This window comes from Engystomops pustulosus, unplaced genomic scaffold, assembly GCF_040894005.1.
Source record: "Engystomops pustulosus unplaced genomic scaffold, aEngPut4.maternal MAT_SCAFFOLD_237, whole genome shotgun sequence".
NCBI lineage: Eukaryota > Metazoa > Chordata > Amphibia > Anura > Leptodactylidae > Engystomops > Engystomops pustulosus.
In genome coordinates this window covers 1-27,166 of record NW_027285116.1, presented here as the reverse complement: position 1 = coordinate 27,166, position 27,166 = coordinate 1, and the positions used below count along the sequence as shown (strand labels likewise).

Sequence of the window (27,166 nt, the reverse complement as noted above, 5' to 3'; positions counted from 1 at the left end):
CCCTTGTTTCCCCCACAGGCCGGAGGTCGGACGTCTGATCCAAGATTTTTGTGTCGTTGAATCGGTTTTTATTATAAATTGTAATAAGTTTCTAAACTTCTGTGCAGCGTCCTGAGTGATGGATCAGAGCGCCCCCTACTGGTACTGGCCGTCCTGCCTGTGAGGGGTCACGCCAGGGTCGGCACCAGCCAGGGGGGGTCACGCCAGGGTCGGCACCAGCCAGGGGGGGTCACGCCAGGGTCGGCACCAGCCAGGGGGGGTCACACCGGGGTCGGCACCAGCCAGGGGGGGTCACACCGGGGTCGGCACCAGCCAGGGGGGGTCACACCGGGGTCGGCACCAGCCAGGGGGGGTCACACCGGGGTCGGCACCAGCCAGGGGGGGTCACACCGGGGTCGGCACCAGCCAGGGGGGGTCACACCGGGGTCGGCACTGTCCGGGGGTCGGGGGTCACACCAGGGTCAGCACCATCCAGGGGGGTCACACCAGGGTCAGCACCATCTTCTCCCTCTTCTTCCGCTTCCTCCTCTTCTCCTCGAACCTGTCGGTGGCGTCGGTGAAGAACAGAACCTCCTCCTTGGCCTCGATCTCCCTCTTCAGGTACTGCAGGGCGGCCATGTTCACCCCCATCACATCCTGGGGGGTCAAAGAGAAGGTCAGCAGCCGGGGCAGACAACGCCGGGGGTCGGGGGACACAAATCATGTGACTTACCCGAGACTCCATGACCCGGGAGATGGTGCAGCTCTTCAGGTCCTCCATGACCCCCAGCAGCATGTGGTTACTGGTGATCTCCCCAAAATGGATCCTGCCGGGAGGGTCAACACGTCACCCAATGCATCAACCTACCCCCATACAGACCCCCTCCCCCTGCTACTTACCTGAGCAGGAAGAAGAGGCAGCGGCAGATGAGCTCCACGTCCTGGCTGCGCTGGATGTAATCCCGGAAGAGAGTCAGAAGATCCGGGACGTAGGAGAACGGGAGAACCAGGAGCGACTCCTCCAGCTCACTGCGGGGGGGACACCGGATTATATCAGGGAAGACCCTGCACCACACCGCGCCCCACCACCGGCCATATTACACAGCAACTGCTGCCCCTGCACCACACTGCGCCCCACCACCAGTCATATTACACAGCGACTACTGCCCCTGCACCACACCGCGCCCCACCACCAGTCATATTACACAGCGACTACTGCCCCTGCACCACACTGCGCCCCACCACCGGTCATATTACACAGCGACTACTGCCCCTGCACCACACTGCGCCCCACCACCGGTCATATTACACAGCGACTACTGCCCCTGCACCACACTGCGCCCCACCACCGGTCATATTACACAGCGACTACTGCCCCTGCACCACACTGCGCCCCATCATCAGTCATATTACACAGCGACTACTGCCCCTGCACCACACTGCGCCCCACCACCGGTCATATTACACAGACTACTGCCCCTGCACCACACCGCCCCCCACCACCGGTCATATTACACAGAGACTACTGCCCCTGCACCACACTGCGCCCCACCACCAGTCATATTACACAGACTACTGCCCCTGCACCACACTGTGCCCCACCACTGGTCATATTACACAGCGACTACTGCCCCTGCACCACACTGCGCCCCACCACCGGTCATATTACACAGCGACTACTGCCCCTGCACCACACTGTGCCCCACCACTGGTCATATTACACAGACTACTGCCCCTGCACCACACTGCGCCCCACCACCGGTCATATTACACAGACTACTGCCCCTGCACCACACTGCGCCCCACCACCGGTCATATTACACCGACTACTGCCCCTGCACCACACTGCGCCCCACCACCAGTCATATTACACAGACTACTGCCCCTGCACCACACCACCAGTCATGTTACACAGACTACTGCACCACACTGCGCCCCACCACCAGTAAATTACACCGACTACTGCCCCTGCACCACACTGCGCCCCACCACCAGTCATATTACACTGACTACTGCCCCTGCACCACACTGCGCCCCACCACCAGTCATATTACACTGACTACTGCCCCTGCACCACACTGCGCCCCACCACCAGTCATATTACACAGCAACTACTGCCCCTGCACCACACTGCGCCCCACCACCAGTCATATTACACCTACTGCCCCTGCACCACACTGCGCCCCACCACCAGTCATATTACACAGCGACTACTGCCCCTGCACCACACTGCGCCCCACCACCAGTCATATTACACAGCAACTACTGCCCCTGTACCACACTGCGCCCCACCACCAGTCATATTACACAGACTACTGCCCCTGCACCACACTGCGCCCCACCACCGGTCATATTACACAGACTACTGCCCCTGCACCACACCGCGCCCCACCACCAGTCATATTACACAGCGACTACTGCCCCTGCACCACACTGCGCCCCACCACCAGTCATATTACACAGCAACTACTGCCCCTGCACCACACTGCGCCCCACCACCAGTCATATTACACAGCAACTACTGCCCCTGCACCACACTGCGCCCCACCACCAGTCATATTACACCGACTACTGCCCCTGCACCACACTGCGCCCCACCACCAGTCATATTACACAGCGACTACTGCCCCTGCACCACACTGCGCCCCACCACCAGTCATATTACACAGCAACTACTGCCCCTGTACCACACCGCGCCCCACCACCAGTCATATTACACAGACTACTGCCCCTGCACCACACTGCGCCCCACCACCGGTCATATTACACAGACTACTGCCCCTGCACCACACCGCGCCCCACCACCAGTCATATTACACAGCGACTACTGCCCCTGCACCACGCTGCGCCCCACCACCAGTCATATTACACAGCGACTACTGCCCATGCACCACACTGTGCCCCACCACTGGTCATATTACACAGACTACTGCCCCTGCACCACACTGCGCCCCACCACCAGTCATGTTACACAGACTACTGCCCCTGCACCACACCGCGCCCCACCACCGGTCATATTACACCGACTACTGCCCCTGCACCACACTGCGCCCACCACCAGTCATATTACACAGACTACTGCCCCTGCACCACACCGCGCCCCACCACCAGTCATATTACACAGCGACTACTGCCCCTGCACCACACCGCGCCCCACCACCAGTCATATTACACAGCGACTACTGCCCCTGCACCACACTGCGCCCCACCACCAGTCATATTACACCGACTACTGCCCCTGCACCACACTGCGCCCCACCACCAGTCATATTACACAGCAACTACTGCCCCTGCACCACACCGCGCCCCACCACCAGTCATATTACACAGCGACTACTGCCCAGGACAGACGCCGCTGCACCACACCGCGCCCCTGCACCACATTGCGCCCCACCACCAGTCATACAACGACTACTGCCCAGGACAGACGCCCCTGCACCACACCGCGCCCCACCACCAGTCATATTACACAGCAACTACTGCCCCTGCACCACACTGTGCCCCACCACCAGTCATATTACACAGCGATTACTGCCCCTGCACCACACCGCGCCCCACCACCAGTCATATTACACAGCGACTACTGCCCCTGCACCACACTGCGCCCCACCACCAGTCATATTACACCGACTACTGCCCCTGCACCACACTGCGCCCCACCACCAGTCATATTACACAGCAACTACTGCCCCTGCACCACACTGCGCCCCACCACCAGTCATATTACACAGCGACTACTGCCCAGGACAGACGCCGCTGCACCACACCGCGCCCCTGCACCACATTGCGCCCCACCACCAGTCATACAGCGACTACTGCCCAGGACAGACGCCCCTGCACCACACCGCGCCCCTGCACCACACCGCGCCCCTGCACCAGTCATAGTACACAGCATCTTGCCCCCTTCCCTTAGGATGGAAGACCCTGCAGTGCACCAAGACTCGTAATGTATCAAATTGCCTAAAATCTCTTAAATTTGTGTGGCTCCGGTCGTACAGTAAGTGGCCACTAGGTGTCTCTCACTGAGCGGAGAAGTGACTGCACCATCTAGTGGTGAACTACGAGAAGACAGGGAGGAGCAAAAATAATAACTCATAGTAGAAATAGATGGGGGCGGGTGACGTGGCCCCCCCTATACACCGGACACTTACCTGGAGCGCACCTTCCTTATCACATCCAGCACATAGTCAGACGACTGAGGGGGAAGGAAGCAGGAAAGGGTTAATGTGGGGGCTCAGCAGCGATGGACGCCACTGCCGGCTGCGGCTCTCACCGTTCTGCTCCCGGACGCCTGCAGGATCGGGTGCATCTTCCTGGGGAGCTGCAGAGACAGACAAGTCAATGGTAGAGCAGCCGCTGCCTCTGGGGGTCCCCCCGGCGCCCCCCATTACACAGACACTCACCTCCTTCCCGGACGCCCGGCACAGCTCCTCGTGCTCCTCCACCTTACTGCTCTCCTCCCTGTGCAGCTCCACCGCCTCCATGATGCGCTCAGTCTGGGAGGGGCACAATAAGGGTCAGGGGTCACATGACCGGGGGGGGGGGGGGTGCATCCCCCCAATACTCACCGCCTTCACAGTCTCAATGGTTTTCTTCCCGGCCAAAGCAGCTTCACCCTCCTTCTCCCCGGCGACCTGCAGGAAAGGAGCAGCCGTGACTCCCATCATCCTCCTCCTCCATCACATCACTCCCATCCTCCTCCATCACATCACTCCCATCCTCCTCCTCCTCCATCACATCACTCCCATCCTCCTCCTCCTCCTCCATCACATCACTCCCATCCTCCTCCTCCTCCCTCACATCACTCCCATCATCCTCCTCCTCCATCGCATCACCCCCATCCCCCTCCTCCTCCATCGCATCACCCCCATCATCCTCCTCCTCCATCGCATCACCCCCATCATCCTCCTCCTCCATCGCATCACCCCCATCCTCCTCCTCCTCCTCCATCGCATCACCCCATCATCCTACTCCTGCATCGCATCACCCCCATCCTCCTCCTCCTCCATCGCATCACCCCCATCCTCCTCCTCCTCCATCGCATCACCCCCATCATCCTCCTCCTCCATCGCATCACTCCCATCATCCTCCTCCTCCTCCATCGCATCACCCCCATCATCCTCCTCCTCCATCGCATCACCCCCATCATCCTCCTCCTCCATCGCATCACCCCCATCATCCTCCTCCTCCATCGCATCACCCCCATCATCCTCCTCCTCCATCGCATCACCCCCATCATCCTCCTCCTCCATCGCATCACCCCCATCATCCTCCTCCATCGCATCACCCCCATCCTCATCCTCCTCCTCCTCCTCCTCACATCACCCCCATCCTCCTCCTCCTCCCTCGCATCACCCCCATCATCCTCCTCCTCCCTCGCATCACCCCCATCATCCTCCTCCTCCCTCGCATCACCCCCATCATCCTCCTCCTCCATCGAATCACCCCCATCATCCTCCTCCTCCATCGAATCACCCCCATCCCCCTCCTCCTCCATCGCATCACCCCCATCCTCCTCCTCCTCCATCGCATCACCCCCATCCTCCTCCTCCTCCATCGCATCACCCCCATCCTCCTCCTCCTCCATCGCATCACCCCCATCCTCCTCCTCCATCGCATCACCCCCATCCTCCTCCTCCATCGCATCACCCCCATCCTCCTCCTCCATCGCATCACCCCCATCCTCCTCCTCCTCCATCGCATCACCCCCATCGCATCACCCCCATCATCCTCCTCCTCCATCGCATCACCCCCATCATCCTCCTCCTCCATCGCATCACCCCCATCCTCCTCCTCCATCGCATCACCCCCATCATCCTCCTCCATCGCATCACCCCCATCATCCTCCTCCTCCATCGCATCACCCCCATCATCCTCCTCCTCCATCGCATCACCCCCATCATCCTCCTCCTCCATCGCATCACCCCCATCATCCTCCTCCTCCATCGCATCACCCCCATCCTCCCCCTCCTCCTCCATCGCATCACCCCCATCCTCCTCCTCCATCACATCACTCCCATCATCCTCCTCCATCAATCCCCACCCCCATCACTCCCATCATCCCACCTCCCCATCCTCCATCACCCCTTCCCCCATCCTCCTCCTCCTCCATCACCCCTTCCCCCCATCATTACTCACCACCGGCTGGTCTCCCTTCCCGACGCTTTCTTCAAACTCTGCTTCACGTTGCTAAAATGAGAGGAAAATTACTGCAGGCGGGGGCAGCGCGGAGCTCACACGGAGCAGGCGGGGGCAGCGCGGAGCTCACACGGAGCAGGCGGGGGCAGCGCGGAGCTCACACGGAGCAGGCGGGGGCAGCGCGGAGCTCACACGGAGCAGGCGGGGGCAGCGCGGAGCTCACACGGAGCAGGCGGGGGCAGCGCGGAGCTCACACGGAGCAGGCGGGGGCAAGGAGGAGCTCACACAGAGCAGGCGGGGGCAGCGTCACTCACCATCTCCTGCTCCTCCTCCAGGATCAGCGGTTCCCTCGTCCTCTCCCACAGCCGCAGCGACTTGTCATGTGACGAGGACACGATGTGGTCACCGCTGGGACTGACGGCCAAACACCAGACCTCTCCATGATGTCCCTGCGGCCACACGTCTCATTAGAGCCTTCACCCTGCAGCCCCTCCCACTATGTAAAAAAGCGGACCCCCGAGCTCCTCACCTCCAGGGTCTGCACTTGCTGGAATTTGTCGGCGTCCCACTGCTTCAGCCTCCGATCCTTCCCCGCGCTGAAGAACAAGTGCGTCCGCGGCACAAACTGCAGGAACATCACACTAAGGAGAGACCACCGGGTGAGGAGGAGGGAGAGGAGAGACCACCGGGTGAGGAGGAGGGAGAGGAGAGACCACCGGGTGAGGAGGAGGGAGAGGAGAGACCACCGGGTGAGGAGGAGGGAGAGGAGAGACCACCGGGTGAGGAGGAGGAAGGAGGGAGGAGAGACCACCGGGTGAGGAGGAGGGAGGAGGGAGGAGAGACCACCGGGTGAGGAGGAGGGAGGAGGGAGGAGAGACCACCGGGTGAGGAGGAGGGAGAGGAGAGACCACCGGGTGAGGAGGAGGGAGAGGAGAGACCACCGGGTGAGGAGGAGGGAGAGGAGAGACCACCGGGTGAGGAGGAGGGAGAGGAGAGACCACCGGGTGAGGAGGAGGGAGAGGAGAGACCACCGGGTGAGGAGGAGGGAGAGGAGAGACCACCGGGTGAGGAGGAGAGAGAGGAGAGACCACCGGGTGAGGAGGAGAGAGAGGAGAGACCACCGGGTGAGGAGGGGGGAGAAGGGAGGAGGGAGGAGGGAGGAGGGAGAAGGGACCACCGGGTAGGGAGGAGGGAGAGGAGGGAGAGGAGGGGGAGGAGGGAGAGGAGGGAGAGGAGGGAGAGGAGGGAGAGGAGGGAGAGGAGGGAGAGGAGGGAGAGGAGGGAGAGGAGGGAGAGGAGGGAGAGGAGGGGGAGGAGGCAAAAGCAGAGGGAGAGGGAACAGGAAGAAGAGGAGGCCGCAGAGCAGAGGCCGGGGACCCCTTTATGCCTCCCCCAGTCACCTGTCTTCGTGGCCGAATAGCGAGCGGTGACAATCCCCGAAGTCCAGGCCCCAGATCTTGATGTTGCGGTCGGCAGAGCCAGTGATGATAATGGAGCTGTCCTGTGGAGAGACCCCAGAGGTCATATGTATAGAAGGCTCCACCCCTGCACATAGTAGCCCCGCCCATGCAGTACTTACATAGGAGATGTCCATACACAGGACCGGCAGCTTGTGTCCGTACAGCGACAGGAAGAACTGCAAGAGGAAACCGGATCATCAATATCATGTGCACAGACCAGAGGGGGCGCTATACGGGTCCCTCAGACCTCAGGGGGGGCGCTATACGGGTCCCTCAGACTCGGGGGGGGGGGGGGGGGGGGGCGCTATACGGGTCCCCCAGACCTCAGGGGGGGGGGGGGCGCTATGCGGGTCCCCCAGACCTCAGGGGGGGGGGGCGCTATACGGGTCCCCCAGACCTCAGGGGGGGGGGAGGGCGCTATACGGGTCCCCCAGACCTCAGGGGGGGGGGAGGGCGCTATGCGGGTCCCCCAGACCTCAGGGGGGTGCTATGCGGGTCCCCAGACCTCAGGGGGGGTGCTATGCGGGTCCCCAGACCTCAGGGGGGGTGCTATGCGGGTCCCCCAGACCTCAGGGGGGGTGCTATGCGGGGTCCCCCAGACCTCAGGGGGGGGGGGGGGGGGCTATACGGGTCCCCCAGACCTCAGGGGGGGGGGGGGCTATGCGGGTCATTACCTTCAGGGTGTCTACAAAGAAGATCTTGACGGTACAGTCCAGGAGGGCGACGGCGAGGAGACGCCCGTCCGGGGTGTGGCGCACGCACAGGACGTCCTCATCCATCTGTAAGGCGCGAGTCTGCTTCACCGAGAGACGGCGGCTGCAAACAGACACAACTCCCATCATCCGCACCCAGGAACACAGGAGTAACAGCTACAGGACCCCAAAGCTCCTCACCCCACTACATCCCCCCACCTTTCTTGTCCCTAGAATCCCTTTGGCCCCTCGCCCCGCCCCCTCCAGGCCCCGCCCCTCACCCCGCCCTCCCGGGCCCCGCCCCTCACCTGCTTTGGTTCTCCGCGTCGTCGCTCATAAGCTCAAAGTCCCAGAATTTGAGGCTCTTGTCGGCGCCTCCGGTGGTGAATCCGCGCTGCAGAAAACAATGTGACAATCATGTGGCCAGGACTACTCCCCTCATCCTCCTCCCGCCATGTCCGCTGCCTGTTACCTGGTCTGGTGATAAGGCGATAGACCACACGGCGCCATCATGAGCGTCCACAGCGTCCAACTCCGACCCCGACGACAAATCATAGATCTGCAGCTTCCCCGACTGCAAGGAACCGGAGACGTGAGGGGGAGGGGCAGTGACACAGGGAGGCGGGGTAGGGGCCTGCGGGGAGAGGAGAGGCAGGGGGAGAGGAGAGGCAGGGGGAGAGGAGAGGCAGGGGGAGAGGAGAGGCAGGGGGAGGAGGAGAGGCAGGGGGAGAGGAGAGGCAGGGGGAGAGGAGAGGCAGGGGGAGAGGAGAGGCAGGGGGAGAGGAGAGGCAGGGGGAGAGGAGAGGCAGGGGAGAGGAGAGGCAGGGGGAGAGGAGAGGCAGGGGAGAGGAGAGGCAGGGGGAGAGGAGAGGCAGGGGGAGAGGAGAGGCAGGGGGAGAGGAGAGCAGGGGAGGGGGCCGGCGGGGAGAGGAGAGGCAGGGGGAGAGGAGAGGCAGGGGGAGAGGAGAGGCAGGGGGAGAGGAGAGGCAGGGGGAGAGGAGAGGCAGGGGGAGAGGAGAGGGCAGGGGGAGGGGAGAGGCAGGGGGAGGGGGCCCGCGACAGCACGGGGGAGGGGCCCGCAGGGGAGGGGCCGCTGATGCTTTTACCTTGGTCCCCACTATGATGTGTCGGTCTCCAGGGACGAAGAGCGAGCTCAGGGCGTAGTCGCAGGACAGGGTGCGGATACATTGCAGCGTGGACCTGCGGGGGACAGATATTATTCTCGGCTCCGGGGGTCCGCAGCCCCCGCTCTGCTGCAGCTCTCAGGGGTCTCTACCTGTTCCAGATCTTGACGGCCTCTGCAGAGGCAGAGAGCACAGCAGTGTTGTCAGAGCTGAAGGCGATGGTGCGGACATCACTACGGTGGCCCCCGAGGGTCAGACGAGCCGTCTTTGTGCTCTCAGTGGCTCCGGATTGGACGGCGTCGGTCGCCATGGTGAAGCACTCCACACTATTGTTCTGCAGCAGGACGACCACCTTCAACTCCCCCTTGGCAGAGATCAGCAGGTCACATGATCTGTAAGGTCACAGGTCACAGCGGTCAGGGGCGGCGGCCTGTGCATCAACAATGCTGGAGGAGGAGGAGTTATACTCACTTTATTTTGGAGGAAGCCTTAATATTAGTGACCTTCACAATCTCATCCTGCAACGTCTGCTCCACCAGCAGCTCCTCATCCTCCGCACCGTCCTTCCTGCAACAGGAAAATGCACAACAGTGAGTGCAGCTCTGGAGTATAATACAGGATGTAACTCAGGATCAGTACAGGATAAGTAATGTCATGTATGTACACAGTGACTGCACCAGCAGCAGAATAGTGAGTGCAGCTCTGGAGTATAATACAGGATGTAACTCAGGATCAGTACAGGATAAGTAATGTCATGTATGTACACAGTGACTGCACCAGCAGCCAGAATAGTGAGTGCAGCTCTGGGGTATAATACAGGATGTAACTCAGGATCAGTACAGGATAAGTAATGTCATGTATGTACAGTGACTGCACCAGCAGCAGAATAGTGAGTGCAGCTCTGGGGTATAATACAGGATGTAACTCAGGATCAGTACAGGATAAGTAATGTCATGTATGTACACAGTGACTGCACCAGCAGCAGAATAGTGAGTGCAGCTCTGGGGTATAATACAGGATGTAACTCAGGATCAGTACAGGATAAGTAATGTCATGTATGTACAGTGACTGCACCAGCAGCAGAATAGTGAGTGCAGCTCTGGGGTATAATACAGGATGTAACTCAGGATCAGTACAGGATAAGTAATGTCATGTATGTACACAGTGACTGCACCAGCAGCAGAATAGTGAGTGCAGCTCTGGGGTATAATACAGGATGTAACTCAGGATCAGTACAGGATAAGTAATGTCATGTATGTACACAGTGACTGCACCAGCAGCAGAATAGTGAGTGCAGCTCTGGGGTATAATACAAGATGTAACTCAGGATCAGTACAGGATAAGTAATGTCATGTATGTACACAGTGACTGCACCAGCAGCAGAATAGTGAGTGCAGCTCTGGAGTATAATACAGGATGTAACTCAGGATCAGTACAGGATAAGTAATGTCATGTATGTACACAGTGACTGCACCAGCAGCAGAATAGTGAGTGCAGCTCTGGAGTATAATACAGGATGTAACTCAGGATCAGTACAGGATAAGTAATGTCATGTATGTACACAGTGACTGCACCAGCAGCAGAATAGTGAGTGCAGCTCTGGGGTATAATACAGGATGTAACTCAGGATCAGTACAGGATAAGTAATGTCATGTATGTACACAGTGACTGCACCAGCAGCAGAATAGTGAGTGCAGCTCTGGAGTATAATACAGATGTTACTCAGGATCAGTACAGGATAAGTAATGTCATGTATGTACACAGTGACTGCACCAGCAGCAGAATAGTGAGTGCAGCTCTGGGGTATAATACAGGATGTAACTCAGGATCAGTACAGGATAAGTAATGTCATGTATGTACACAGTGACTGCACCAGCAGCAGAATAGTGAGTGCAGCTCTGGGGTATAATACAGGATGTAACTCAGGATCAGTACAGGATAAGTAATGTCATGTATGTACACAGTGACTGCATCAGCAGCAGAATAGTGAGTGCAGCTCTGGAGTATAATACAGGATGTAACTCAGGATCAGTACAGGATAAGTAATGTCATGTATGTACACAGTGACTGCACCAGCAGCAGAATAGTGAGTGCAGCTCTGGGGTATAATACAGGATGTAACTCAGGATCAGTACAGGATAAGTAATGTCATGTATGTACACAGTGACTGCACCACCAGCAGAATAGTGCGTGCAATCTCATTCTGCTGTGAGCTACTGAAGGGTGTGGTTGTGTGCTGCTGAGCTCCTGCACCACCTGGTGGAAGACCAATCCACCCAGGCCTGCTCTCTCCTCCCCAGGGAGGGAGTGGGTTGCTGGGATGAGTGAGCCAGGAAAATCCCAGGCTTCTGCCTCCCGGACCAGGCCGGCGGGGGGTAGGAGAAGCCAGTTACCGGCCAAAGCGGAGGGGGTGAGAAGATCTGCCCGGAGCCAAGGACGCAGCATTGTGACCTCGGCTGCCACCCCCAAGACCCAGGGAAGCCGCAAGGTCTCCGGTTCACAGAAGATCAAGACAAGTAACATCAGCCTGAGTGCTCCTCCTGGAAAGCTGAGTGACTGTGCGGGAAAGCTGGGTGGTTCAGCTGAAAAGCTGGGTGCTCACGGAGGTGTGCAAAAGGCATGGGGTGATCTTAAGGCCCGGGAGTCTGCTTCCATCTATGGCTCCCGGATTGCTGAGCACCTCCGTGAGTACGAGGAAGCTGGCAAGGCGCTGAATAGGCTCCAGGAGGAGATAAGGGAGACCTTGGCCCTAGCGGGGGTGGCCACTAAGAAGAAGAAGTCTGATCTTCTTACCACCATCAACAGGCTTAAAGCCGAGGTCACCGCTCTGGAGGAGAAGCGTCGGCTTATCCGTGAAAACAGCGGTCCGTTCTGGGAAAAGCTTGAGAATGACGCCAGATTTGAAAAAATGCAACAAGAGCAGCTGAGAAAGCTGAAGGGGCTTCAGATCCAGGCGGATGATGGCGATGATGAGGAGGATGAGGAAGACCTGCCGTGTCCGTCTGGTGGCCTGCACCAACACCAGCAGGCCTCGCACGACAGGCTGCCTGCAGAGCAAACGCCATTACCATCAGGCTGCGGCTCTGCCAACCTGGAGGAGGAAAGTGATGACAGCGGCCAGGGGGGGGCGCTAATGGCTCAGATCCGACAGCTCGAGTCCCCAGTTCACCTCCAGAACTTCTCCTTCGGCGATGATATGCCAGATGACGACCTAAAGAGAAAGAAGAGAGCCAAGAAGATCAAGGCGTCTCAGGAGGTGAATCTGGTGTTTCGTCCCCTCCCTGTTCCCTCCGGGCGGGCAGCAGTGTCAGCCTGTCGTGTAGGCCCCGTTACCCAGCCCAGCACGAATCCTGCAGTGGACTCGGTGCCAGGGTGCGGGGAGATTGCAAAGCCACGTTCTATCATGGCGCAGAGCACCAGCCTTGTTTGTAGTAGCAAGGATGGTGCAGGGAAGGCATCGAACGAAAGGCCGGACAGTGAGGGCGATCCAGCAGGTCCTGGTACTGTGCGCTGCCCCCCAGTGGGAGGGGGGGGTGGCCCGGTGCCAGGGACGGTGGCTCCTGTGGCCCCTAGCGCTGTGGCTGCATCTAGCTCCGGTGAGCAGCGGCAGTGTGATGGGGCTGCTGGGGCTTGTGGTGCGGCGCCTCCCAAGCGTCCTGTGCAGCCTGCGGGAAAGGGCGCAGGAAAAGTGTTATTTTGTATTGGTGCATCTGACCCTGGAGATGGCACAAAGAGACTGTCCGGAGTAAATAAAGACAGGAGGCCTCTTTCATCCAGCGAGCAGCGATGCTCAAACATTATAAAAACTGCTGGACAACAAGGGGTTAATGCCAATGAGGCAGAGGGCACAAGTAAGATCGGGGTTGGAGCTGCCTCTTCTCAGGCTGTATCAGCTATGGAGGTGGCTCTACCCCCAGTGTCCAGTGACGCTGAGGCAACCCCAGGTCCTCCTGGCCCATCTGGTGTGAGTGATGCAAGGAAGCGAGGCGGTAATGCACATAGTGTGGTGAATGTGGGGGTGGTGAATGGTGATGAGGGGGATCCTGGTATGAGTGCTGGACCTTCTGCACCCCCAGTGGTGGCCGCTCCCATAAGGAGCTATGCGAGTGTCACCGCTGGGGCAAGTGGGGTTAACTCCTTGTCTCCTGGCTCTGGGAACAGCGTTTTGCAAAGGCGTCTTCTGGAGGCTCTCAGGAGAGGGGAAAAGTCAATCACTGTAGAGGGAAGAGAGGTTGATCTGTCCTTCTGGACAGACAGGCATGGCCTGGCAGCCTTCCAAGAGAAAAGGGGGGGAGAGACTGTATGGTCTTTACCCACAACTGGGCCCGGAGCTGCCCGTAGGAATGTGGTTCGTCTTCGCTGGAGGGGCAGTGACGCATGCCCACCCAGGTCAAGGGTGGTGGAGCTCCTCCTGAAGATGAACTTCAGGGCTAGTGACATCTTTGCCCTGATACATCCTTATGGTACTCCGGAGTTCGATGTCAGCTTTGTTCGGCCGGAGGGCTTAGAGCTCTTCTGGTCGAATTATGAGCTGGCAAAGAACGAGCCCGCATGGCGAGACTTTGCTGTGCAAGCAGTGTCTCGCCAAAACGCAGTCAAGAAGGTGACCGTTCTGACCCGTAACGAGTCACTTTCTTGCATGGACATCATGACTTGGCTCAGTCGTTATGGTGAGGTTGTACAGGTACCTCAGAAAAACCGCGATGAATTTGGCATTTGGTCTGGGGCCTGGACCTTCATGATGAAGTTGAAGTGTTCAGGCGGCACAGTCGCCCACATTCCTTCTTCTGCCTTTCTTGGGCGGGACAGAATCCTGATTTTCTACCAGGGGCAGCCGAAGGTCTGTCACAGGTGCGGTGACCCCACATACTTTAGCGCCAGCTGCCAAGTGCAGAAGTGCGCTTTGTGTGGTGGGCTAGGTCATCTCGCTGCATCCTGTAAGGACATTAGGTGTAACCTGTGTGGTGAGCTCGGTCACCCTTTCAGCCGTTGTCCTCGCTCCTTTGCCAATGCGGTTGTGACCCCAGTGGAGGAGAGCCATGAGGTTGCTTCTGCTGGGGAAGGTACCAGCAGAGGTGGAGGAGCTGAGGGGCCTGTGAAGAAAAGTAAGAATAAGTCACCTTCTCAGTTGAGGCGGCTTGAAGCCAGACAAAAAGGGAGAGAACTGGGGAAGCCTCAGGTTGCTGGGGTGACCCTTGGTCCTTCCTCAGAGGCTGGTCATGCTACTGAGGCCCTGAGGGATGATGAGTTGGATGAGGAGGTCAGGAGGATGGAGCGCGAGAAAGGTGCCATGTCCTCCACGTCCTCCCATTATGAGAGTATGGATGAGGATAACAGGATTTGGCTAGAAAATAAGCGCAAGCAGAAAAAGAAAAAGCGTGGCGCATCTAAGGTACCTAAGGAAGGGAAAACTTCCTCCCCTCTGGTTGAGCTTTCCAACCAGTTCCTCACCCTCGATGAGATCGCCTCCTCGGAAGGAGAGGCTGAGGGTGGGGTTCTGGAGGTGGCGGCGGAGCAGCCTGCAGGGGGCGCCGAGTCTCTATCCTCTGGGGAAGCTGGGTCCTCAGAGTGGGAGACTGACTCAGAGTCAGGAGACAAGGACGAAGGAGAGGGTGGTCCGGGTGGGTCCTTGGGGGCCAGTAATAACATGGACACCTCAATTTCGTTAAAAAGAAGTTGCCCCAATTCTGAAGGGAAAAGGGAAAAGGCATCATCCTCAGAGGAGAGTCGGGGGAAGGGAAATAGTAAGAAAAAAGCCATCTAACTCAATCACTCATGATGGCGGCACCCACTCCGTTGACGCTGGCGTCCATTAATGTCGCCAGCATTAAGTCTGATGCGGCTAGATTTGCGGCCTTTGATTTTCTCGGCCGCGTTGAAGCCGACATTTTATTTTTGCAGGAGACCAGGCTGCCAGATTTGGCGGCCGTGTTTAAAGCTAAGAGGGAATGGAGACACGGGCCTTCCTATTGGTCTCTTGCGGCCGAGCCGTATAGCGGAGTGGCGGTCCTTTTTACCGCACCGGTAGAATGCCGACGAGTTATTGAGTTAGAAATGGGGAGGTGCCTGATCCTGGATGTCCTCATGAAGGGACAAGAACTTCGCCTAATTAACATCTATGGTCCCCAGTCCAAGTGGGACAGGAAGTGTCTCTTTATGAGGATCAAGCCCTACCTTTTTACTAGTCGGCAGGTGGTCTTTGGAGGGGACTTCAATGCTGTCACGAGGTCCCAGGATAGGGGAGGTTCCAGAGACAAGCTGACTTATGATAGCGTCGCTCTTAATAGCATAGCCAGTGAGGCTCGCCTGGTGGATGTCCACATCCGGCACACCCCAGGTCACACGGGGTTCACCTATTATAGGGGTAGCTGCAGGTCTAGAATAGACAGGTTTTATTTAAAGGAGGAAGCCATCTCATCAGCAGTGTCCGTTGTTGAGGTGGAGTTCTCCGACCACTGTCTAATTTTGTTTTCTCTGAATGTTACAGAGACCCCCCGGATGGGAAGAGGCTACTGGAAGCTCAATTCGTCTCTCCTGGAAGAAGCGGAGATAAGACAATCCTTTGAGGACTTTCTTCAGAGCCAGGTACCATTGCTGGGCCTTTGTAGCAGTAAGTCAGAGTGGTGGGAGATGCTCAAGAAAAGGGTGGCGAGATTCTTCCGCCAGCTCTCGAGCCTCAGGAGCCTGGACAGGTACCGCCTGTATCAGGGCCTGAGGAGGAAACTCGAGCATCTCGTCTCGACTGGAGGTAGTCGTGAGGACATCTCCAGAGTGAAATCCTTGCTGAAGAGGTGTCAGTACGATAGACACGCATCTTTGGTTTTTGAGAGGGATTACGGGAAATACCGCTCGCCCGACCCTTACAGAAACTGCAAGATGTCAGTGAATGGTAAAGTTGTCACAGGACTGGTTGACAGTACGGGATCCCTGAAAAGGTCCAGATCAGGGATTCTGGAGGTGGTCAGATCCTTCTACTCGCACCTCTTGGGCAGGAAGGATCTAGATCGGGATGTGATGTCGGCTTTCCTGGCTGAAACTGTCCCTGAGCCAGGAGTAGACCCCTCTCTTGATGTTTTGACAGAGATGATCAGGGAAGAGGAAGTCAGCCGGGCGATTGAAGGGCTCGCCCTCAAGAAATCGCCAGGTCCGGATGGCTTAACATCTGAGTTTTATAAGACCTTTAAGGACGCCTTGGTTCCCCTCTTGACTGAGGTATTCAATGAGTGTCTTTCCTCGGGCGCTCTGCCGAAGTCAATGAGGAGGTCTGCCCTGATCATTCTGTCAAAGGGTAAGGACCGATCTCGTATTGAGAACTGGCGTCCCATAGCGCTTCTCAATGCGGACAGAAAGGTTTTGGCAAAGGTGCTGTTTAATCGGCTGGTGCAGTTTGTGCCCCGGCTCCTTTCGGGGACCCAGCACTGCTCTGTTCCAGGCCGCAGTACATTTAGTGCTGTGCTTTGTGTCCGGGAGGCAGTGGAGCAGGGCAGGTAACTGGAAGGGGTACTTGCTGTCCTTGGATCAGGCAAAAGCGTTTGATCGGGTTGACCACGAGTACCTCTGGTCTGTCCTTCTGAGGTATGGCCTGCCGGGGGAGTTTGTCAATTGGCTAAAGGTTTTGTACGCAGGGGCAGAGAGTTTCCCGCTTGTGAACGGTTGGATTGGCCGCTCTTTTGAGGTCGGGTCTGGTGTTCGCCAGGGTTGTCCTCTGAGCCCACTACTGTACGTGTTCGCGATCGACCCATTCCTTAGGAGGGTTGATCGTGGGCCATTGGTGGGAGTCGGGATGGATCGGGCAGCACCGGAAGCCACTCTAAGGGTGGTAGCGTATGCCGATGATGTCACCGTTTTCGTGTCCTCGGGAGGGGAGAGAGGTTGACCGCTACTCAGAGGCTTCTGGGTCCAAGATCAACCGGGATAAGTGTGAGAGTCTCTAGCTGGGAGAGGGAGGTCCAGGCTTTGATCTCCCGGACACTCTTCCAGGGCCCCAGGACTCTGCCAAAGTTCTCGGCATCGAATTTGGCCAGGGGGATTACCCCATGCAAAACTGGGACGGCAGGCTTAAGATCGCCGCTCAGAAGGTGGACCAGTGGAAGGGTTGGTCTTTGACCCTCAGAGAAAGGGTTAATCTGATTAAAACCTACCTGCTCCCATTGCTGATATATCTGGGCAGTGTGTGCATGTTGCCAGAGCCCCTCTGGACTCGGGTCTACAGTCTGTTCTTCCAGCTGTTATGGGGGAATAGGCTGAACCTAATCAAGAGGGAGGTTACTTACCGCACGAGGAGACAAGGAGGGTTGTCTATGGTCAACCCTGTGGTGTTCCTAGTGAATACCTTTCTTAAAGGAAACCTACCACTTCTGAAGGTAGGTATGAGATGCAAACACCGGGCACCAGCTCAGGGTGAGCTGGTGCCGGTGCTTAGTCTCGTTAGTGTTAAAACCGCGGTATCGCGGTTTTAACACTTTTTAAACTTTCTAGCAGAAACTGCTTCGGCGCTGCGTGCGCACGATCGTGCGCGCGCCTACATTGGAAATGCCGCAGGCGTTGCGCGCAGCGCCGAAGCAGTTTCTACTATAAAGTTTAAAAAGTGTTAAAACCGCGATACCGCGGTTTTAACACTAACGAGACTAAGCACCGGCACCAGCTCACCTTGAGCTGGTGCCCGGTGTTTGCATCTCATACCTACCTTCAGAAGTGGTAGGTTTCCTTTAAGATCAATGTAGCAAACCTCTGGAAAGAGAGGGCTCCTCCGTGGGTATACTCCTGCAGGGGATGGGCTCCTCCGTGGGCATACTCCTGCAGGGGATGGGCTCCTCCGTGGGCATACTCCTGCAGGGGATGGGCTCCTCCGTGGGTATACTCCTGCAGGGGATGGGCTCCTCCGTGGGCATACTCCTGCAGGGGATGGGCTCCTCCGTGGGCATACTCCTGCAGGGGATGGGCTCCTCCGTGGGCATACTCCTGCAGGGGATGGGCTCCTCCGTGGGTATACTCCTGCAGGGGATGGGCTCCTCCGTGGGCATACTCCTGCAGGGGATGGGCTCCTCCGTGGGTGCAGGGGATGGGCTCCTCTGTGGGTATACTCCTGCAGGGGATGGGCTCCTCCGTGGGCATACTCCTGCAGGGGATGGGCTCCTCCGTGGGTATACTCCTGCAGGGGATGGGCTCCTCCGTGGGTATACTCCTGCAGGGGATGGGCTCCTCCGTGGGTATACTCCTGCAGGGGATGGGCTCCTCCGTGGGTATACTCCTGCAGGGGATGGGCTCCTCCGTGGGTATACTCCTGCAGGGGATGGGCTCCTCCGTGGGTATACTCCTGCAGGGGATGGGCTCCTCCGTGGGTATACTCCTGCAGGGGATGGGCTCCTCCGTGGGTATACTCCTGCAGGGGATGGGCTCCTCCGTGGGTGCAGGGGATGGGCTCCTCCGTGGGTATGCTCCTGCAGGGGATGGGCTCGGTCTTTCTTCCAGGAATGGGAGACAGGAGGGCAAGTGAAGGATCTCCGTACACCGCATGGGCATCTTCCGGCTTACGCTACCCCGGTTCTGAAGGTGATTCGCCGATGGGGTCTGGGAATGTGGGAGATCAGGACCATGTCGAGGAAAATCCTTGACAAGAGGGTTCTGTTGACCCATTTCCAGAAGCCTCTGGCCCTCAGGGATTGCCCAAGTCGGGATCTGAGGGTGGGTTTGAGTTTATTGAATTCCATCAGGATCCCCTTGAAGTTTTGGGACTTGACTTGGCGCTGCTTCCATGGAAAGCTGTGTGTGAGGGACAATCTGAAGTGTAGGAGCTCTGAGGAAAGGGGTTGTCCCCGGGAGGAGTGCGGTGGCCTGCTGGAGAGCATGGACCACTTCCTGCTTCAGTGCCCCTATAACACAGAGGTGTACAACCGGGTGGGCGCTTCCATCCATTGGCCCGGGTTGGCCGGTCTCTCCTATGCGGAGTGGGCCTATGGAGCATTCAGAGGCCTGGGTGGCCGGGACCGCTGCACGTTATTCCTAGTTAGTCTAGTGGTCAGGTACCACACGTGGAACGCACGGTGTTTAGTATCGACGCAGCGTAAAATCCTCCCGGTGGATGAGGTGGTTAGGAACATTCTGGGTGACCTGGTGAAGGTGCGCTCTCTGGAGTATGAGAGGCTGGGCACGGGGAGGACCTCTCTCCTTAGTGTCCCTTAGTCTGTCCTCTCCCCCCTGGTGAAGGTGCGCTCTCTGGAGTATGAGAGGCTGGGCACGGGGAGGGCCTCTCTCCTTAGTGCCCCTTAGTCTGTCCTCTCCCCCTGGTGAAGGTGCGCTCTCTGGAGTATGAGAGGCTGGGCACGGGGAGGGCCTCTCTCCTTAGTGTCCCTTAGTCTGTCCTCTCCCTCCTGGTGATGGTGCGCTCTCTGGAGTATGAGAGGCTGGGCACAGGGAGGGCCTCTCTCCTTAGTGCCCCTTAGTCTGTCCTCTCCCCCCCTGGTGAAGGTGCACTCTCTGGAGTATGAGAGGCTGGGCACTGGGAGGACCTCTCTCCTTAGTGTTCCTTAGTCTGTCCTCTCCCTCCTGGTGAAGGTGCGCTTTCTGGAGTATGAGAGGCTGGGCACGGGGAGGACCTCTCTCCTTAGTGTCCCTTAGTCTGTCCTCTCCCTCCTGGTGAAGGTGCACTCTCTGGAGTATGAGAGGCTGGGCACGGGGAGGGCCTCTCTCCTTAGTGCTCCTTAGTCTGTCCTCTCCCTCCTGGTGAAGGTGCGCTCTCTGGAGTATGAGAGGCTGGGCACGGGGAGGGCCTCTCTCCTTAGTGCCGCTTCGTCTGTCCTCTCCCCTCCTGGTGAAGGTGCGCTCTCTGGAGTATGAGAGGCTGGGCACGGGGAGGGCCTCTCTCCTTAGTGTCCCTTAGTCTGTCCTCTCCCCTCCTGGTGAAGGTGCGCTCTCTGGAGTATGAGGGGCTGGGCACGGGGAGGATCTCTCTCCTTAGTGTCCCTTAGTCTGTCCTCTCCCCTCCTGGTGAAGGTGCGCTCTCTGGAGTATGAGAGGCTGGGCACGGGGAGGGCCTCTCTCCTTAGTGTCCCTTAGTCTGTTCTCCCCCCTCCTGGTGAAGGTGCACTCTCTGGAGTATGAGAGGCTGGGCACGGGGAGGGCCTCTCTCCTTAGTGTCCCTTAGTCTGTCCTCTCCCCTCCTGGTGAAGGTGCGCTCTCTGGAGTATGAGAGGCTGGGCACGGGGAGGGCCTCTCTCCTTAGTGTCCCTTAGTCTGTCCTCTCCCTCCTGGTGAAGGTTCGCTCTCTGGAGTATGAGAGGCTGGGCACGGGGAGGACCTCTCTCCTTAGTGTCCCTTAGTCTGTACTCTCCCTCCTGGTGAAGGTGCGCTCTCTGGAGTATGAGAGGCTGGGCACGGGGAGGGCCTCTCTCCTTTGGAGGGGGTTCTCATTTAGTGTCCCTTAGTCTGTCCTCTCCCCCCTGGTGAAGGTGCACTCTCTGGAGTATGAGAGGCTGGGCACGGGGAGGACCTCTCTCCTTAGTGTCCCTTAGTCTGTCCTCTCCCCTCCTGGTGAAGGTGCGCTCTCTGGAGTATGAGAGGCTGGGCACGGGGAGGGCCTCTCTCCTTAGTGTCCCTTAGTCTGTCCTCTCCTCTCCTGGTGAAGGTGCGCTCTCTGGAGTATGAGAGGCTGGGCACGGGGAGGGCCTCTCTCCTTTGGAGGGGGTTCTCCTTTAGTGTCCCTTAGTCTGTCATCTCCTCTCCTGGTGTTGGGCTGATGCTGCACTGTAGATTTTTGTTTTGTATCTGGGCATGTAGTGATGTTGGGCTTGCAGGCGCCGAACCTGAGCTTTATGTGGTTTGTATTGATGTTGTTTAGACTTTATTTGTATTCTGTTTTCTTTGTTATGTTGTAAATACTGTATATATTGTATATACAGGCGGTCCCCTACTTAAGGACACCCGACTTACAGACAACCCATAGTTACAGACGGACCCCTCTGCCCACTGTGACCTCTGGTGAAGCTCTCTGGATGCTTTACTATAGTCCCAGACTGTAATGATCAGCTGTAAGGTGTCTGTAATGAAGCTTTATTGATAATTATTGGTCCAATTACACCAAAAATTTTGAAACTCCAATTGTCACTGGGGCAAAAGAAAAAAAATTGTCTAGAACTTCCATTATAAAATATACAGTTTCGACTTACATACAAATTCAACTTAAGAACAAACCTCCAGACCCTATCTTGTATGTAACCCGGGGACTGCCTGTATTGTATATATTGTATATAGTGGGGTTTGGGACATAGTGTTAGGTTGGGAGGGGGGTGATGGTGGTGGACTTATGAACTGACCCTGGGCACTGGTCTGGACTACTTAACGCAAACTTTAAACGTTAGACCAGTGTCTGGGGGGAAGGGGAGGGTGCGGGCGAGGGATCTAGTTTAGTGTAGTGTTATGTGTATTATGTGTTTGTTATTATATATTTATAAAAAAAAAAAAAAAGGTGTGGGATGTGATCTGTGTGGGGTGGTTTGTTATTAGAGGGTGTGGGGTGGGTTTATGTATATTTATAGTCATTTATGTTTATTTGTGGGTGTGGCTTGTCTTATTGTTTATCGGTTTGGTTGAGGGTGTGACAATCGGTTGGGTGGGGGTTGTAGTATTTGGTGTATTTTAAATTATTGTTTTTGCTAGGAGTGAATGTGGCTGGACCAGCAGGTAAGATTGTATATATTGTATATTATGTTTGGTTTGTATTGTTATGTTTTTCATTTTTTATATAAAATAAAAGATCTACAGGATGTAACTCAGGATCAGTACAGGATAAGTAATGTCATGTATGTACACAGTGACTGCACCAGCAGCAGAATAGTGAGTGCAGCTCTGGGGTATAATACAGGATGTAACTCAGGATCAGTACAGGATAAGTAATGTCATGTATGTACACAGTGACTGCACCAGCAGCAGAATAGTGAGTAGAGCTCTGGGGTATAATACAGGATGTAACTCAGGATCAGTACAGGATAAGTAATGTCATGTATGTACACAGTGACTGCACCAGCAGCAGATAGTGAGTGCAGCTCTGGAGTATAATACAGGATGTAACTCAGGATCAGTACAGGATAAGTAATGTCATGTATGTACACAGTGACTGCACCAGCAGCAGAATAGTGAGTGCAGCTCTGGGGTATAATACAGGATGTAACTCAGGATCAGTACAGGATAAGTAATGTCATGTATGTACACAGTGACTGCACCAGCAGCAGAATAGTGAGTGCAGCTCTGGTGTATAATACAGGATGTGACTCAGGATCAGTACAGGATAAGTAATGTCATGTATGTACACAGTGACTGCACCAGCAGCAGAATAGTGAGTGCAGCTCTGGAGTATAATACAGGATGTAACTCAGGATCAGTACAGGATAAGTAATGTCATGTATGTACACAGTGACTGCACCAACAGCAGAATAGTGAGTGCAGCTCTGGGGTATAATACAGGATGTAACTCAGGATCAGTACAAGATAAGTAATGTCATGTATGTACACAGTGACTGCACCAGCAGCAGAATAGTGAGTGCAGCTCTGGGGTATAATACAGGATGTAACTCAGGATCAGTACAGGATAAGTAATGTCATGTATGTACACAGTGACTGCACCAGCAGCAGAATAGTGAGTGCAGCTCTGGGGTATAATACAGGATGTAACTCAGGATCAGTACAGGATAAGTAATGTCATGTATGTGCACAGTGATTGCACCAGCAGCAGAATAGTGAGTGCAGCTCTGGGGTATAATACAGGATGTAACTCAGGATCAGTACAGGATAAGTAATGTCATGTATGTACACAGTGACTGCACCAGCAGCAGAATAGTGAGTGCAGCTGTGGAGTATAATACAGGATGTAACTCAGGATCAGTACAGGATAAGTAATGTCATGTATGTACACAGTGACTGCACCAGCAGCAGAATAGTGAGTGCAGCTCTGGGGTATAATACAGGATGTAACTCAGGATCAGTACAGGATAAGTAATGTCATGTATGTACACAGTGACTGCACCAGCAGCAGAATAGTGAGTGCAGCTCTGGGGTATAATACAGGATGTAACTCAGGATCAGTACAGGATAAGTAATGTCATGTATGTACACAGTGACTGCACCAGCAGCAGAATAGTGAGTGCAGCTCTGGGGTATAATACAGGATGTAACTCAGGATCAGTACAGGATAAGTAATGTCATGTGTGTACACAGTGACTGCACCAGCAGCAGAATAGTGAGTATACGGTGTTGTGGTTCCATCACTCACTTCTTTTTGGCTTTCTTCCGTTTCCTTTCCATCTTCTTGGCGATTTCTCCCTCGCTCAGGACACAGAACACTTCCAGCATGGAGTCTGTTCCCTGTAAGGGAAGGGGCGATGAGTCCGGACAGCAGGGGGCGCCCCGCACAAGGCATCAGTCCCTCGTTACTCACATGACAGGCCAGGAAGCGGCGGGTCCGGTCGGCTCCCAGCGTCACCACTCTGTCCCTCCCGTCTCTCATGATGGATCCGTAGCGCTGACAGGTCAGGATCCGCTGAGAACAAGAAACATGAAGATACCAAAAATCATCCCTGACTCCTCCCCCTCCGTGTCCCAACAGCAATGCCGGGGCGACTTACCTCCTCGCTGCTCTCCGCTTCCTCCTCCTCCTGCTGCTCTTCCTCCACCGGAACTTTAGATTTTTTAATCTGAGGCTCCTCCGGATCTTCACTCTGTGCAGGAAAGATAACATTAGCCGAATATACAAACCACAGACACAACATGGGGGAAGTGCGGAGCCCCCCCCACCTCCAATATCAGAAATATCTCCCCCGCTAAAGCTCCCCCCCCACCACCGCGCTCCTCCCTCCCCCCGCGCTCCTCTTCCTCCTCCTCTCCCCACCGCGCTCCTCCTCTTCCTCCTCCTCCTCTCCCCACCGCGCTCCTCCTCCTCTCCCCACCGCGCTCCTCCTCCTCTCCCCACCGCGCTCCTCCTCCTCTCCCCACCGCGCTCCTCCTCCTCTCCCCACCGCGCTCCTCCTCCTCTCCCCACCGCGCTCCTCCTCCTCTCCCCACCGCGCTCCTCCTCCTCTCCCCACCGCGCTCCTCCTCCTCTCCCCACCGCGCTCCTCCTCCTCTCCCCACCGCGCTCCTCCTCCTCTCCCCACCGCGCTCCTCCTCCTCTCCCCACCGCGCTCCTCCTCTTCCTCCTCCTCTCCCCACCGCGCTCCTCCTCTTCCTCCTCCTCTCCCCACCGCGCTCCTCCTCTTCCTCCTCCTCTCCCCACCGCGCTCCTCCTCTTCCTCCTCCTCTCCCCACCGCGCTCCTCCTCTCCCTCCTCCTCTCCCACCGCGCTCCTCCTCTTCCTCCTCCTCTCCCCACCGCGCTCCTCCTCTCCCTCCTCCTCTCCCCACCGCGCTCCTCCTCTTCCTCCTCCTCTCCCCACCGCGCTCCTCCTCTTCCTCCTCCTCTCCCCACCGCGCTCCTCCTCTCCCTCCTCCTCTCCCCACCGCGCTCCTCCTCTTCCTCCTCCTCTCCCCACCGCGCTCCTCCTCTCCCCACCGCGCTCCTCCTCTCCCCACCGCGCTCCTCCTCTTCCTCCTCCTCTCCCTCCTCCTCTCCCCCCACCGCGCTCCTCCTCTCCCTCCTCCTCTCCCCCCACCGCGCTCCTCCTCCTCTCCCCCCACCGCGCTCCTCCTCCTCTCCCCCCACCGCGCTCCTCCTCCTCTCCCCCCACCGCGCTCCTCCTCCTCTCCCCCCACCGCGCTCCTCCTCCTCTCCCCCCACCGCGCTCCTCCTCCTCTCCCCCCACCGCGCTCCTCCTCCTCTCCCCCCACCGCGCTCCTCCTCCTCTCCCCCCACCGCGCTCCTCCTCCTCTCCCCCCACCGCGCTCCTCCTCCTCTCCCCCCACCGCGCTCCTCCTCCTCTCCCCCCACCGCGCTCCTCCTCCTCTCCCCCCACCGCGCTCCTCCTCCTCTCCCCCCACCGCGCTCCTCCTCCTCTCCCCCACCGCGCTCCTCCTCCTCTCCCCACCGCGCTCCTCCTCCTCTCCCCACCGCGCTCCTCCTCCTCTCCCCACCGCGCTCCTCCTCCTCTCCCCACCGCGCTCCTCCTCCTCTCCCCACCGCGCTCCTCCTCCTCTCCCCACCGCGCTCCTCCTCCTCTCCCCACCGCGCTCCTCCTCCTCTCCCCACCGCGCTCCTCCTCCTCTCCCCACCGCGCTCCTCCTCCTCTCCCCACCGCGCTCCTCCTCCTCTCCCCACCGCGCTCCTCCTCCTCTCCCCACCGCGCTCCTCCTCCTCTCCCCACCGCGCTCCTCCTCCTCTCCCCACCGCGCTCCTCCTCCTCTCCCCACCGCGCTCCTCCTCCTCTCCCCACCGCGCTCCTCCTCCTCTCCCCACCGCGCTCCTCCTCCTCTCCCCACCGCGCTCCTCCTCCTCTCCCCACCGCGCTCCTCCTCCTCTCCCCACCGCGCTCCTCCTCCTCTCCCCACCGCGCTCCTCCTCCTCTCCCCACCGCGCTCCTCCTCCCTCCCCACCGCGCTCCTCCTCCTCTCCCCACCGCGCTCCTCCTCCTCTCCCCACCGCGCTCCTCCTCCTCTCCCCACCGCGCTCCTCCTCCTCTCCCCACCGCGCTCCTCCTCCTCTCCCCACCGCGCTCCTCCTCCTCTCCCCACCGCGCTCCTCCTCCTCTCCCCACCGCGCTCCTCCTCCTCTCCCCACCGCGCTCCTCCTCCTCTCCCCACCGCGCTCCTCCTCCTCTCTCCCACCGCGCTCCTCCTCCTCTCCCCACCGCGCTCCTCCTCTTCCTCCTCTCCTCCCCCACCGCGCTCCTCCTCTTCCTCCTCTCCCCACCGCGCTCCTCCTCTTCCTCCTCTCCCCACCGCGCTCCTCCTCTTCCTCCTCTCCCCACCGCGCTCCTCCTCTTCCTCCTCTCCCCACCGCGCTCCTCCTCTTCCTCCTCTCCCCACCGCGCTCCTCCTCTTCCTCCTCTCCCCACCGCGCTCCTCCTCTTCCTCCTCTCCCCACCGCGCTCCTCCTCTTCCTCCTCTCCCCACCGCGCTCCACCTCTTCCTCCTCTCCCCACCGCGCTCCTCCTCTTCCTCCTCTCCCCACCGCGCTCGTTCCTTACCTTACTGATGTAGGAGATGGTCCAGGCTCGCAGTTCGCTGTCTGCAGATCCGGTAAGGATTCGCCGTTCCTCTGACAGGAGGGTCAGACCCCAGACCTGAGGAAGGACAGTGATGAGGGAGGGACACAGTCAGCTGGGGGTGGGGGGACACAGTCAGCAGTAGCGGGGGACACACCTACCTCTGTGCGGTGTCCCACCATAGTCCGGAAACAGTGCTGAGTATCCAGGTCCCACCACTTCACCAGGGTGTCCTTACCACTGCAGGGAGAAGAGGGGGAGGAGTCAGACTACGTCTACATGAGCTGTGGCTCCAGGCGCTGCCTGTGCACTTACCTGGTGACCAGAAGGTTCCTCTCGGCCAGGAATAAGGCCTGGGTGACGGCGTCCTTGTGCCCCCGCAGTCTGTACAGGCCGCTCTCATTGATGACGTCCCAGACAATAACGTCCGTGTCCTGCGGGGAGGAGTCACGGGTCAGAAAGGGGGAGGGGCCACTCAGGATACCCCTCTGGGGTTACATAAAGAGAGGGACTGCTGGACCGACAGGAATGTTCAATGACGACTCACTGTGACCCGCCCTATCACTTACCTTGGACCCCGACACCAGGCGCCCCCCCAGCTGGTCGTAGGTCATGGTGGTCACTGCAGCTTTGTGCCCATTGAAGGTG

The 27,166-nt window shown here is 57.9% G+C and overlaps 2 protein-coding genes across 4 annotated transcripts in view; one reads left to right on the top strand and one right to left on the bottom strand.

Annotated features, from left to right (window-relative positions):
* The window catches only part of LOC140110281 (sperm-associated antigen 17-like), a 129,322-nt gene extending 129,222 nt beyond the window's left edge, over positions 1-100 (top strand). For all 3 annotated transcript variants that reach the window (XM_072132127.1, XM_072132126.1, XM_072132125.1), the window contains exon 45: positions 19-100. In XM_072132127.1, the coding sequence (XP_071988228.1) occupies positions 19-38 (20 nt within the window). In that variant the 3' untranslated portion in view covers positions 39-100. The remainder of the gene's footprint in view (positions 1-18) is intronic.
* WDR3 (WD repeat domain 3) lies at positions 46-27,160 on the bottom strand. The gene is made up of 25 exons (XM_072132128.1): positions 27,088-27,160; positions 26,834-26,952; positions 26,680-26,758; positions 26,501-26,596; positions 24,009-24,101; positions 23,822-23,923; positions 23,657-23,748; positions 9,865-9,960; positions 9,546-9,785; positions 9,376-9,469; positions 8,742-8,843; positions 8,578-8,663; positions 8,252-8,393; positions 7,697-7,753; positions 7,518-7,618; positions 6,647-6,758; positions 6,432-6,566; positions 6,118-6,168; positions 4,548-4,613; positions 4,383-4,475; positions 4,253-4,300; positions 4,131-4,174; positions 880-1,008; positions 713-806; positions 46-636 (listed from the first exon to the last, which is right to left on the bottom strand). Exons 1-25 carry the CDS (start codon positions 27,130-27,132, stop codon positions 481-483), a joined length of 2,472 nt encoding a protein of 823 aa, XP_071988229.1. The 5' UTR covers positions 27,133-27,160; the 3' UTR covers positions 46-480.
* Between the last annotated feature and the right edge of the window lie 6 nt (positions 27,161-27,166).